This window comes from Asparagus officinalis, chromosome 3, assembly GCF_001876935.1.
Source record: "Asparagus officinalis chromosome 3, Aspof.V1, whole genome shotgun sequence".
Lineage (NCBI taxonomy): Eukaryota > Viridiplantae > Streptophyta > Magnoliopsida > Asparagales > Asparagaceae > Asparagus > Asparagus officinalis.
In genome coordinates this window covers 51,657,899-51,671,252 of record NC_033796.1, presented here as the reverse complement: position 1 = coordinate 51,671,252, position 13,354 = coordinate 51,657,899, and the positions used below count along the sequence as shown (strand labels likewise).

Sequence of the window (13,354 nt, the reverse complement as noted above, 5' to 3'; positions counted from 1 at the left end):
CAACACAGAATAAGTGAACCGGAGAACTCTAAATTGTTACTTAAAAATATATATCATTTCGATTTCGTTTGGGCAATCAATTATATTCCTCTACAATCTCATGCAACTTCTCCAATCGAACCAATTCAAATGTCAGTGATAAGCTTGTCATTTTGTATAATGTTTTTATTCTCTCTGAGATAAATGACATACAGAATCAAAGCTTTAGACATTTAATGCTTTACAAATTATTCTCCAGAAAATATTACAAATAATCGATAAATGAATACAATCTATACTACTTATGATCACGCACAAGGCCTAGCTTCAAACTGAGGGAAGACGACAAATGCAACGGACAATGGAGCTACCGATACAGGTGAGTTTACAGGAACATATACAGGATTCATATCGGGAATATTTCCATCTTCAGTGAGCTGCAACAAATTCCCGTTTAGTAACATTTCTCGACCTAGATGATTTCCATTCATCGCAGTAAGATGGTATTCTTCTCTCTTTTCATAACCATCTGAGCCTTTTCTTCCAAACCATGATACTGTTCTTTTAAGGCTATGCACGAAAGAGTTGTTCTTGTTAATAAACACTCCGTCATCAAGATCAACATTGAGCTTGTTATGAACCGATACCTCAAATTCAGCATATTTGCTGAGGTTAATAAGCAGCAATGTGACACCTCCCTGCAATGCCAAAGAAAGAATTATATGGATTTTATGTTTTATGAAGTACCTTGTATATTAGAAAAGTTAGAGAACCCATTTTAGTCTCAGATTAGAAAAGCATGTAACTGTATTATTCTATATAGAAAAAACCTTTGTATCCCTCTTAAAGGTGAAGTAAAGTCATCTTTTTTACTAAAGTATTACCTTTTTTTACTGAAGTATTACTGAGAAGAGTATTTTCACTTTTATATAACAAGTTGGGCATGATTGATATATGTTCCAACTTGAGGGTGAAAATAAGACAAGCGAGAGAGGTTTGTTTTCCCAAATTGCAAAACTATGTAGATGTGTAGTCTATTTGCTTTTCTATAAATAAAACTTCTCTGTGGAAAGAAGTCATTTTCTAAACATAACATGCTATAGAATAATATGGGCCGCAGCAAGATTATCTAGCAAAGATTATGATAACAACAAAATAGGTACCTCTTTATCACATATTATATATTACTCTAATAGAACGAGTTTTGACATAATGAGTAATTTGGGAAGAAATATATGCAGAGAAGAAAATAATTTAAAAGTGACTGACCTCATCCTTCCTGCAATGTGCATAGGCACGTAAATGTGGTGATCCGCTGAGATCAATAGAAAGAACTCCCTTCCCCATAACCCGATGCCATAACAAGGCACTATTATAAAAGAAACAGAAGTACATTTAGCGTTATGTCGAGTACAACTGGTATATAAACAGTAATCCTACACTGAGCAATTGAGGATGTTCTTGCCTGTAATAATCAGGATTTGGTATGAAGGTCTCAGTGTCAAGGAGACCATAGTTGCCACCAATTAATGATTGTCTACAATAAACCTTTGTGTCATACTTTGATGCCATCCCAAGTTGATCAAGGTACCTTAATTATATGCATAAATCAGGTTACTGAACATGTTAGATCGGATTTAGTAAAAGCTGGGTTTTGGTGTATACACCCCTTAAATCATGTGTAATTGCAAAACTACACCCCAAATTTCAGTATTTGTAAAGTTACCCCCAAATCATCCGCCTCAAAAAAAGGCACCACCAAATCAACAAATCACCAACTTTGATAGACCAATTTGTAACTGCAATATAAAAATATCAACAAAATAGTCAAATTTTACTCACCATATCCAACAAAGTTGATGATTTCTTGATTTGGGGGCGTGACGCGGTGCGGATGTGAAAAAACATCGGAATCCACTAAGAGTGTTCTCTGAATCTACAAAAACGATCTCCGAATCCATAAAGAAAATATTAGAAAAGAAATTTTATTGATGAAAAGATATGCCTTTAAGGCTTACAATATTCTGCTTAAATAGAAAAGAAACAAGACTTCTACTATGACTCAAACTTTACAAAAAATAGAAATAACAAAACTCTTCCTAAAAAGACTCCTTAAGATTAGGGAAGTAAATCGGTCAAATTTAGGGTCAAACCAGATTTGCTTCCTAATCAAAACAGACTCCTAAAACATTACCAAAAATAGTAAAAATCTGACAAAAATGCTGATCTCTCTCAATTCAGAGGGAAATTGGCAAAACGGACGGCGACAAACCAAACTTCGGTTGGTTTGGTTGGCTCCGTCTCGAAAAAGTACGCGATTTTCATATATAATTCATCCAATTCCGACTTACGATTTGAAAGATATAACATGTTCTTCGCGGCAAGTTATTTTCCTCGACCGGGTCCGTGTTTGGGCTTGTGTCTGTCCCTCTTCCACATAAATATGTTCGCCGTGCGTTCTACATCAGTCCCCCCTGTTTGAAAAGAGCTCAACCCCGAACTTATACTTGCATGAAGAGTTGTTTCTTCTGGCGGGTAATACTCAAATAAATCTGAAACATTAAAGCTAGGAGAAATAGCCAAATCTGTAGGAAGGTCAACGACATAAACATTGTCGCTAATCCTCTTCAGTATTTTGCATAGACCATATTTTTTATTCTTCAGCTTGTTGTATGTGCCCACTGGAAAATGCTCTTTTCGTAGAAACACCATCACCATGTCTCCCTCTTCAAACAGCTTCTTCCTCCTTTGTCATTCAGCATCGGCCTTATATTTAGCATTAGACTTCTCTATCTTCTTATTCACTTCCTGTTGGATAGCACGTACCTTTTCAGCCATATGATCTGCGGAAGATATTTAGTGATAGGCGCTACAATGCTACTGAAATTTCTGACAAATCTCATGTAGAAAGTTGCTAGGACATCATCAATCTGCACGCCATTACCTTTACGAATCCAACTGATCTTGTAGTGAGCAGGATGTTTCTGTCTTCAAACCTAATTTCTCTACCATGCGTCGAGAGACAATATTCTCGCTGTTACCACTATCAATGATAACATCACAAGTCTTTTGTTTCACAGTGCATCTCGTGCAGAAGATATTATGCGTCTGTGGTGGTTCTTCTGTCTTTGGAGCCAATAATAATCGCCGCACAATACACGAGAGTTGATCCCCATCATCAGGATCCACCCCATCACCTCCATAATCTTCAGCATCGTCTTGGTCTACATCCTCCTCTTCATGATCCACTATATTCACAACACTTTTTTTAGGGCACTGATTGGATTGATGGCTAGGTTGACCACGTCTGTAGCACTTGATTGGATCGGGCTTAGCATATGGGTTCGATGGTGTAGCCTTCTTTGCTATTGTGGTCGCTGGACCTGTACCCTTCTCAGTTGTAGCATCTTGATCAGAAACAGTTTGAGACTGTTTATTCTCACCACAATTAAAGCTCGTGCACGACCCGTCGGAAGCTGCTCACGATCCTCTATTATTCCGTCCAAATTGTCGCTTTACCTTTTCGACTAGGCTAACTGTGTCTGCCAAAATATATGTCTGCTGTAAGGATACACAATCCTGAATTGCTATCCTTAATCCCCTAGTATATCGAGATATTTGTTGGGCCTCGCTCTCATTTAAACTGTTGCGGGATGACAACCGATAAATTTTTTACGTGTACTCATCAACTGTTCTTCCACCTTGTTTACAATTCTGATATTGTTCGAATAAGATTTGTTCATAATCACCCGACAAGAAACGGGCTTTCAGCAGTTTCTTCATCTTTTCACACCTATCGACTTTCGGCTTTCCTTGACGAGATCGATTCATACAAACTGATTTCCACTAAGATGATGTTCCACCTTTAAGTCGATAGGCCACCAATTTTACCTTACGCTCATCTGGAATCTCCATATACTCAAAGAACCTCTTTACTTTTGCAATCCAATCAAGAAATTCTTCGATATGATGTTGTCCATTAAAAGATGGCAGATCCATCTTCATTTTGAACCCTCCAGCATCATAACTATCCCTTTGTCGACGGTCTCTGCGATAATCACCACGGTGCGGGGCTTCATAGTTATCGTCGTCGCTATTGAATTCATCATATGGAGTCGGATCACGTCGTTGACAACCATCAACGAGATTTCGAACTCCTCCCGTATTCAAATGCTCCACTGCCGACGCAAGTCGCTCTATGGTAGTCTTCATCTGATTAGCATCGGACTTCAACTGATTAACATCAGCCTTCAGCTCATCGAACGCAGCTCGAGAAAAAGAGGCTTCATCACCTGCCATCGGATCAGAGGAATAAAGCTCTGATACCAATTGACGCAGCGTGGAAGTAAAAAATTCTCGGAATCCACTAAGGGTATTATCTGAATCCACAAAGAACGATCTTTGAATCCACAAAAAACTTCAAATCCACGAAGCAAATATTAAAAAAGAAAATTTATTGATGAAAATATATACCTCTAAGACTTACAATACTCTGTTTAAATAGAAAAGAAACAAGACTCCTACTATGACTTAAACTTTACCAAAAATAGAAATAACAAAACTCTTCCCAAAAAGACTCCTCCTTAAGATTAGGGAAGTAAATCGGTCAAATTTGGGGTCAAACCGGATTTGCTTCCTAATCAAAACAACTCCTAAAACATTACCAAAAATAGTAAAAACTGATAAAAACGCTGATATCTCTTAATCCGGAGGGATTTGGTGAAACGAACGGCGACAAACCAAACTTCGGTTGGTTTGGCTTGGTATCAACTGATGTAGAACACAAGGCTGACATATTTATGTGGAAGCGAGACAGACACAAGCCCAAACGTGGACCCGGTCGAGGAAAATAACTTGTCGCAAAGAACAGGTTATATCTTTCAAACCGTAAGTCGGAATTGGACGAATTATATATGAAATTTTTCATATATAATTCGTCCAATTCCGACTTACGGTTTGAAAGATATGACATGTTCTTCGCGACAAGTTATTTTCCTCGACCGGGTCCGCGTTTGGGCTTGTGTCTGTCTCGCTTCCACATAAATATGTCTGCCGTGTGTTCTACATCAGGGCATATCTTTGGTTTTTCCAAAAATTGATGATTTGGGGTTAGTCATGCGAATACAGAGATTTTGGGAAGTTTTGCAAATACGCATGTTTTAATGGTATATATACAGAAAAACCTTTTCGATATTGACAATAAATATGAAAAAAGAGAGAATATCATTACCATAAGCTATTTAGAAAAGCATTTGAAACAACAGGACTTCCACTGTTGTATGAACCACCAGCTTCGCTGACCCAAGCAGAAGACCATGGTCCATGTCTTTGTATCGTAAGCTGGAGACCTCTGAATGCATCTTCTATCTGACTCAAATATTGTGGATCTATAATCTTATGTTTGATATTCAGATCATTACCTGAAAATTAAGGTAGAGATTGGCTAAGGTTTACAACAAAGTTACATAAAGACATAAGTACGTGAATTTCACTAAATCCCTTGAATTTTTAATTGTTTTGCACAAAATATCCCTGAACTTTATAAGTCATAGAAAACCCCTGAACTGTCTCACTTGAGTACCATGACTGGCGATGATTACTTACAACTGTCACGTGCAGAGCACGTGGCAATTTGACCAATTTTACCCCTGACTACTAAATATAATTTCTACTTTACCCTTTTAGGTTGAGGATTGGTAAATAGTAAAAAGGATGTTTCTCTACCAATTGACGCCTTTTATGAGAACTTCCAATAGTTCAGGAGGTTCAGTGTAAGTCTAAAAGTGGGGGGAGTAGTTTCTTTTTTCAAATTTTTTGGTTGGTGGGGTGTGGGAGTTGCGGTTGTGCCCCAAAAGTTCAGGGAGGTTCTGTGAAATTTACCCTTAGCTTCATGAAGTATCATATCCTTCTTAGCTCAACCATAAATACGATGGAAGTTGGGATTTTGATCAAGTGAAATTACTTTATACAATCAGCTACGAAAGACAACAGTCTATCATTTAGAAGTAGTGACATATAGATGGCACACACGAGTCCTACCTGCACCAAGATTGTATATATGATGGGTCATGGCATTAACAACACCTGATCCAGAAACCTCAAGAAGTTGAGAATACCACTGCTGCTCGTAAAAACCACCAGGTGCCACTAGTAATGCCCTCAAGGAGGAGTCTTTATATAACTCATCAAGGATGGATCTAAGGTTAATTACATCTTTTCCGTACTGTTCGACACCAACACGAGCACCAATTCCATGTCCACTCAACTCATTTCCTGAAATGCGAAATAACAAGGTAACATTCTCAAAATATTTGTCAAAATTTCAAAATAGAATAAAAGGTTGCAATTAAGAGAAGTATTACCGAATTCCCATGAATCAACCGGATATCCCTTAGAGATAGTGTAGTCTATGAAATCTCGAGCATTGCTAGAGTTCCAAGCACCTGACCAGATGCCATTGCGTACATGGTATCTTCCAATGAGCGCGTTCAAGCCAAATGTCATAACTGCTCTGCGATCATAAAATTATCTTATGCATATGCAGTCACAAAATTGTCGAAACTAATATACAAGGAGAGGAAAATAAATCGGGGAGGTGGAGCTTTACCCAGTATTCTGAAATAAAAGATTCAGTTCATCCCATCTGGCCATGCTCAAACAACCTTTAGAGAATCCGAAAAGCCTATCATCCATCTTTGAAAATGGTTCGCAGGGGTAACCCAAATTTCCAACATCATAGACCACTTTGTCTTGCAGAGAACCTCCAATTCTGATCCGCAATGGTTTGAAGGCTGCAATACCAATACAATTGGCAATGAGATATAACATATAGATACCTTGAATCATCAAAAGTACGTTTCTGATTTACATCACATTCAAAATCGATATAGATTGTTTTTAAAGTTTGAAAAGGAAGAAGTCAATATAGACCAGCTTAGCGCCATCAAGTCTCGATTGGCGTACAGATTGAATTCATCAAAAGAAGCAAAATCCTTTGTATGATGGATACTAACGATCAAAATAACCACAATTAAAATGTGAAGGTAATAAAAAAAACATGTTATCTGTTATCATCACGGAACTATAATGGATGTGAACAACTAAGAAATTCATAGAAGCTTTTAAAAAAAAAGCACATATGGAATGAGGTTGAGAACCAAATACCTTTAATGGCATTGGCTAGAATAGGATGATTTAGATCCTGAGGAAAGGCCAACAATCTTAGTCATACATTTCCTTAATAAAATGCTACTATCATCCTATGTTATTTGACCACATAAACATGATCGAAAACCTTACCATATTTAGAACAGAAGCTCCTCCCCATGGACACTGATTGTAGTTGCATTTCTCAGAGGGCCACCAATCAAGAGTAGCACACACAAAATCATCATTGTTGCTAGCTATAGTACCTGAGCCGTTGATTACAATGGCTACATCCAAGTGTCCTTCAGACGAAATTCCCGGAAGCCAGTAGAGAACGAGAAACAAAATTGTCTGAAAAAACATGCCTTTGACCCTCTTTTAATCAAAGAAGCTGAAAACAAACACAACGATGGCAACAAATAAGATAAACTAAATCCAGTTTTAAGTACGCAAATTATATATCAAAAGAAAAATATACCTTTTTGGGTATAATGTGCCTACATTAGCTACCATAAACCATTATAGCCTTTGATCCAAATCCAAACACAAGCTGAATATAACAAAAGTTATATTTGGAGTGCGCCTCAAGTTATCTACCATTTCTTTATTCCAATTATAGAACAAGGTTATTCTTTTCATTCAAACCAATTTAAGCAGATTTAAGATATACTTCAGACCAAAATAAAAATAAGAAAAACAAAGGGGAAAAGACTATCACATTTCACAACAAAAACTAGACTTTCCCCCTCCAAAGATAAAATCATAATAACTTCGAATGCGATAAAGAAAGTAAATTGAAGAAAACCCAGATAAGAATAAACCTCTAAACGCTGAAAGATTCGAACTAGAGCCTCAAAACTCAAAAGGGGTTCCTTTTTGACGAATTTCCGGAAACCGCTGCTGGAATTAAAATGGGTAAGCAACGGATCTGTTATTTTTTGGGGTCCAGATTCGGTAGTTCAGCTGAGGCTTTCAAAGCGGTCTCTTCTGCTCCCGAGCAAAGAAAGGGAGTTGTGGGTTCCTGTGGAACTCAATAAGATATAGATATTTTTATTTTCCCTAAATTTTCAGAAAGTAGATTAACCTTTTGCTGCTTTTTTTCACAGGACTTTAAATACATATGGGGATTAATGTGAGAGTTTGTCTGATTTAATCCCAACTAATCCAACAATGGATTATTAGGTAGAGCTCCACAAATTTTTTTGTTTTTTTATTAATAAGTTTTAAATTTAATATTAAAGTAGTGTTACTGTCATGGATACTTAGGTTACTTTAGACATCTAATTGATCTATGCACTTGGGCAGAGTTCAAAGTTAATAATAGAATAAATTTGAAATATTACTTGATTTCTTGTGTTTGCTCTCTTAGATCGGATCTGGATTCTAGGTTTTTTTTTTAAATAGAAGAATCTATGTCCAAATCAAAACTTTTACGTGAAGAATGTTTTGAAGACATTGAGAAATTTACATTTTGAATAGCATATATATGTTTTACGTGTAAACATATGCCTATACGTGTCAAAAATAAACTTTTGTTGTAGAATTAAGGGTAATTTGCATTTAACTACGCCAAGCTTCATATCATTTTTCACTTGGATGTCCTAAAGTGCTTTTCCTTTTTTTTTCCCCAAAATACACTCTAGAGTTCAAAAGATTTTACTTTGATTCCCTCGTTAAGTCAATTGAAGATATCAGTAGTGGTGTTAAACCATAACCGTATCTAAGGAAATATCCATAACCGTATCCATTAGGATACAAATATAGTTACTCAAATCTATAACCGACAGGATATGGTTACAGATATGGTTTTGTAGTGAAATATCGGTATCCGTATCTGAAATATCCGGATACATATTAGTCATACTCTTATGATAGTTTTGATTCTTAAATTATGGATTTGTGGTTGATTTTAAATTATATGATAACCCCCAACTTAAGGAGAATTTTTTAGTATTTTAAAAGTTATGAGGGTTATCTGATAATTGTCGAAAGCTAAGGGGGTTTTCTAATATTTAGCCTTAATTTGTTTGGACTTCTTTTGGCTTTTAGTTTTTTTTTTTCTTTTTTGGGGGGGGGGTGGGGGTGGGGGGGGGGGCTTTGTTATCTAACGTTAAAAAAATTTAACAGCCTGGCTTGGAACTACAAATGGACCCCGGCAAATTAATGGCTTTCAAGTGAAGTCACAAATGAGGACCAGTAGCATCCAAGATGTAGTTACTGATGGTCCGTTGGGACATACCTGTTTTTTCTTGGGACCTTTGAGTGAGATGGGACTTTTTTTGTTTTTAGACAAAAAGCTATAATTTAGACTGAGGAGTCTTAGTTGTAGGGAAGAAATGTGTCCTAGGCCAAAAAATAGCACTTTCATATGACGAGGTGCCTCATAGTTTCCCTCGATCGGTGGAGTCACGGCCCCAGGCGCTTGGAAGTATGGTACATTTTGTACTGCCACAGACAATACGCTACCCATCATTTCCCTTTTCCATTGCGATATTATACGATTACATGCAGCTAAACTGCAACACAATTGCCGCGGGATATTCATGCCAACGTCAAAAATGTAATCCCTTATCGCTCTCTCCTCAATCCCATCAGACCCTAAGACATCATATGCCCTTTCTCTCCCTCGTCATATCCGTCCTTCTCTTCTCCGGGCCGCGGTCGTCCCTGTCCTCATCGCTGCTCTCTCGATTTTCGTCTCCTCTCGTCCGGGGTCCTTCGTTCTCGTCTCTCCTCTCTCTATAAAGCCAAGGGCTTTTCTTAAGCTGGGCGTCACCGCGGCGCTGCCCGGTCGGCCCTCCTGCGACCCTCCGCATCGGCGCCCGGCCGTGGCCGCCGCCGCTCTGCCAGGTCCCGCGCAAGGCTTCCCTCAAGTTCGGCGGCCGCCCGCCGGTCCTGCGCCGGCTATCCTCCCGCCCCGTCCTCCGTCGCCGGTAGTATCCGCGCGGCTCCGCCCGCCGGTAGAAACTATGCGCTAGCTGTTAGTACGGGTTTCGAGACTTAGGTTGCTAATTAATTGTTAATCTGTTTTTTAAGATGTTAAACAGAAATGTTAAGGTAGCAACTTAAGTTGGCATTCAACTCACGGAAGCCTAGAAAATCTGTTACCCCAAAACAAAGCGTGTACAGTACAATTGATGAACACAATTTGCAAACTAAATCAATCAACTATAACTACAGAAGCACACACCATAGGCAAGGACCGTTGCCACTACATCCACACCGGCTCTACAACTTCAAACACACTGGCAGGCCTGACGAGTGCATGGACCCCCTCTCTCGTCGCTGAGCTCAGAAAGACATGCACACCAACAAAACTACTGGCTCTAGAATCTCTAACGAGACCGTTCTATCTCAACCCGACCTCAGGCAATAGCAACCACTCATTCTAGAGCTCCTACTTCGACCACGTCCTCAAGAACCAGGCGTCCTCTGCATCGATAGCAGATGATCACCACAATGGACGAGATCAAGATTACCGAAACGAGTTCGCGAACTTGGGTTTGATTCAAGAGGTACTTCGTGCTGGGGAGGCTTTGGGTTATCAACGTTAAAAAAATTTACACCCTTGAACTACAAATGACCCCAAATTAATGGCTTTAGTAACAGTCACAAATGAGGACATGTTTTTCTTGGACTTGGAGGTGATGGGATTTTTTTTTTTAGAAAAAGTATAATTTAACTAGGAGTTCTATTCTTTATTGTAAGGGAAAAATGTGTCTAGGCCCCAAAAATAGAAACTTCATATGACGAGGTCCCTCATAGTTTCCCTCATGTGGATCAGCCCCTTGAAGTATGACATTTTGTACTGCAGCCCCCTTTTTAGCAATTATTACATGCCAGCTAAACTAAAATCCCCAAATTATCCTTATCCTCTCTCCTCAATCCCTCAGACCCAACACTCATATCCTTTCTCTCTCTCATATCCTCTCTCTCTCTCTCTCTCTCTCTCTCTCTCTCTCTCTCTCTCCTCTCCCTCGCCCTCCTCGTCGTCGTCGTCGCCGCCTCCGCTCAGGCCCCCAAGACTCCCATCAAGTTCGCCGCCGCCTCCCCTCCCCTCCTCCGCCCGTCCTCGTCGCCGTAGATCGCCGCCGCTCCCCCGCCGTAGAAACTATTGCGCTGCTTGTAGTACGGTTTCAGACTTAGGTTGTAATTAATTGTAATCTTTTTTTAAGATGTAAAGAGAATTTAAGTAGCAACTCTAGTTGCAATCAAACTCACGGAAGCCTAGAAAATCTGTTACCCCAAAACAAACGTGTACAGTACAATTATGAACACAATTTGCAAACTAAATCAATCAACTATAACTACAGAAGCACACACCATAGGCAAGACACGTTGCCACTACATCCACGACCGGCTCTACAACTTCAACAACACTGGCAGGCCTGACGAGTGCATGGACCCCCTCCCTCGTCGCTGAGCTCAGAAAGACATGCACACCAAACACTACTGGCTCTAGAATCTCTAACGAGACCGTCTATCTCAACCCGACCTCAGGCAATAGCAACCACTCATTCTAGAGCTCCTACTTCGACCACGTCCTCAAGAACCACGGCGTCCTCTGCATCGACTAGCAGATGATCACCACAATGGACGAGATCAAGATTACCAACGAGTTCGCGAACGGGTTTGAAGATTTCAAGAGGTACTTCGTGCTGGGGATGGCGAGGCTGGGGAGTTTGGGGGTGCTTACGGGGAAGGAGGGGGAGATAAGGAACAGTTACCGGCGGACTAATTCTGGTAAAGTGTTGAAATGAGGGGAGTTATTTGGATGTTGTTGTTTTGAAAATTTTGGATGAATTCGGTTATTGATGCAAGTGCAGGCCGCCACCTTCGTAACTGCGTAGAGCAGGCTAGAACTAACATGGGGCGGATTAGAACTAACATGGGGCGAGTTAGAACTATCTTGAGAGTCCAAGAGCCTAGAACTAAGATGAATTAGAGCTAGAACTAGCTAGAACTAACATGGAGCGGGTTAGAACTAATATGGAGCGGATTAGAACTAACATGGGGTACGTTAGAACTAACTTGAGAGCCCAAGAGCCTAGAATTAAGATGAATTAGAGCTAGAACTAATATAGGGGGTGTTAGAACTAACATGGGACGGGTTAGAACTAACATGAGGCAAGTTAGAATTAACTTGAGGGTTCAAAAGCCTAGAACTAAGATGAATTAGAGCTAGAACTAGCTAGAACTAACATGGAGCGGGCTAGAACTAACATGGAGCGGGCTAGAACTAACATGAGACAAGTTAGAACTAAATTGAGAGCCAAAGAGCCTAGAATTAAGATGAATTAGAGTTAGAACTAACGTGGGGCGTGTTAGAACTAATATGGGACGGGTTAGAACTAACATGAGGCCAAGTTAGAACTAACTTGAGGGCCAAAGAGCCTAGAACTAAGATGAATTAGAGCTAGAACTAGCTAGAACTAACATAGAGCGGTCTAGAACTAACATGGGGCGGGTTAGAACTAACATGGGGTAAGTTAGAACTAACTTGAGAGCCCAAGAGCCTAGAAGTAAGATGAATTAGAGCTAGAAATAATATGGGACGTGTTAGAACTAACATGGAACGTGTTAGAACTAATATGGGGCAAGTTAGAACTAATTTGAGAGCCCAAGAGCCTAGAACTAAGATAAATTAGAGCTAGAACTAGTTAGAACTAACATGGAGCGGGCTAGAACTAACATGGGGCCGGTTAGAACTAACATAGGGCAAATTAGAACTAACTTGAGAGCCCAAGAGCCTAGAATTAAGATGAATTAGAGCTAGAACTAACATGAGGCGTGTTAGAACTAACATGAAACATGTTAGAACTAACTTGAGGGCCCAAGAGCCTAAAACTAAGATGAATTAGAGCTAGAACTAACATGGAGCAGGCTAGAACTAACATGGGACGGGTTAGAACTAACATGGGGTAAGTTAGAACTAACTTGAGAGCCCAAGAGCCTAGAATTAAGATGAATTAGAGCTAGAACTAACATGAGGTGTGTTAGAACTAACATAGGCGGATTAAAACTAACATGGGGCAAATTAGAACTAACTTGATGGTCCAAGAGCCTAGAACTAAGATGAATTAGAACTAAAACTAGCTAGAACTAACATGGAGCAGGCTAGAACTAATATGGGGTGGGTTAGAACAAATATGGGATAAGTTAGAACTAACTTGAGAGCCCAATAGCCTAGAAATAAGATGAATTAGAGCTAGAACTGACATGGGGCGGA

At 39.5% G+C, this 13,354-nt stretch overlaps 1 protein-coding gene across 2 annotated transcripts; it reads right to left on the bottom strand.

Annotated features, from left to right (window-relative positions):
* On the bottom strand, positions 125–8,172 carry LOC109834102 (heparanase-like protein 1). 2 transcript variants are annotated; one of them, XM_020402015.1, is made up of 11 exons: positions 7,947–8,172; positions 7,604–7,727; positions 7,279–7,516; positions 7,144–7,180; positions 6,587–6,770; positions 6,342–6,490; positions 6,019–6,252; positions 5,210–5,399; positions 1,445–1,570; positions 1,249–1,348; positions 125–677 (listed from the first exon to the last, which is right to left on the bottom strand). In XM_020402015.1, the coding sequence occupies exons 3-11, from the start codon at positions 7,486–7,488 to the stop codon at positions 288–290; spliced, it is 1,620 nt and encodes a 539-aa protein (XP_020257604.1). In that variant the 5' UTR covers positions 7,489–7,516; positions 7,604–7,727; positions 7,947–8,172; the 3' UTR covers positions 125–287. The 2 variants fall into 2 exon arrangements, with proteins under 2 accessions (XP_020257604.1, XP_020257603.1); XM_020402014.1 differs by lacking the exon at positions 7,604–7,727 and having other exon boundaries at positions 7,947–8,171.

Excerpts from the sequence above, each read along its gene's own strand:
- LOC109834102 (XM_020402015.1), bottom strand. The coding sequence starts at position 7,488 with ATGTTTTTTCAGACAATTTTGTTTCTCGTTCTCTACTGGCTTCCGGGA. Across the intron at positions 1,571-5,209 it reads GCTTTTCTAAATAGCTTATG|GTACCTTGATCAACTTGGGA; the intron begins GTAATGATATTC and ends CATATAATTAAG. Across the intron at positions 1,349-1,444 it reads CCAAATCCTGATTATTACAG|TGCCTTGTTATGGCATCGGG; the intron begins GCAAGAACATCC and ends CTTTTATAATAG.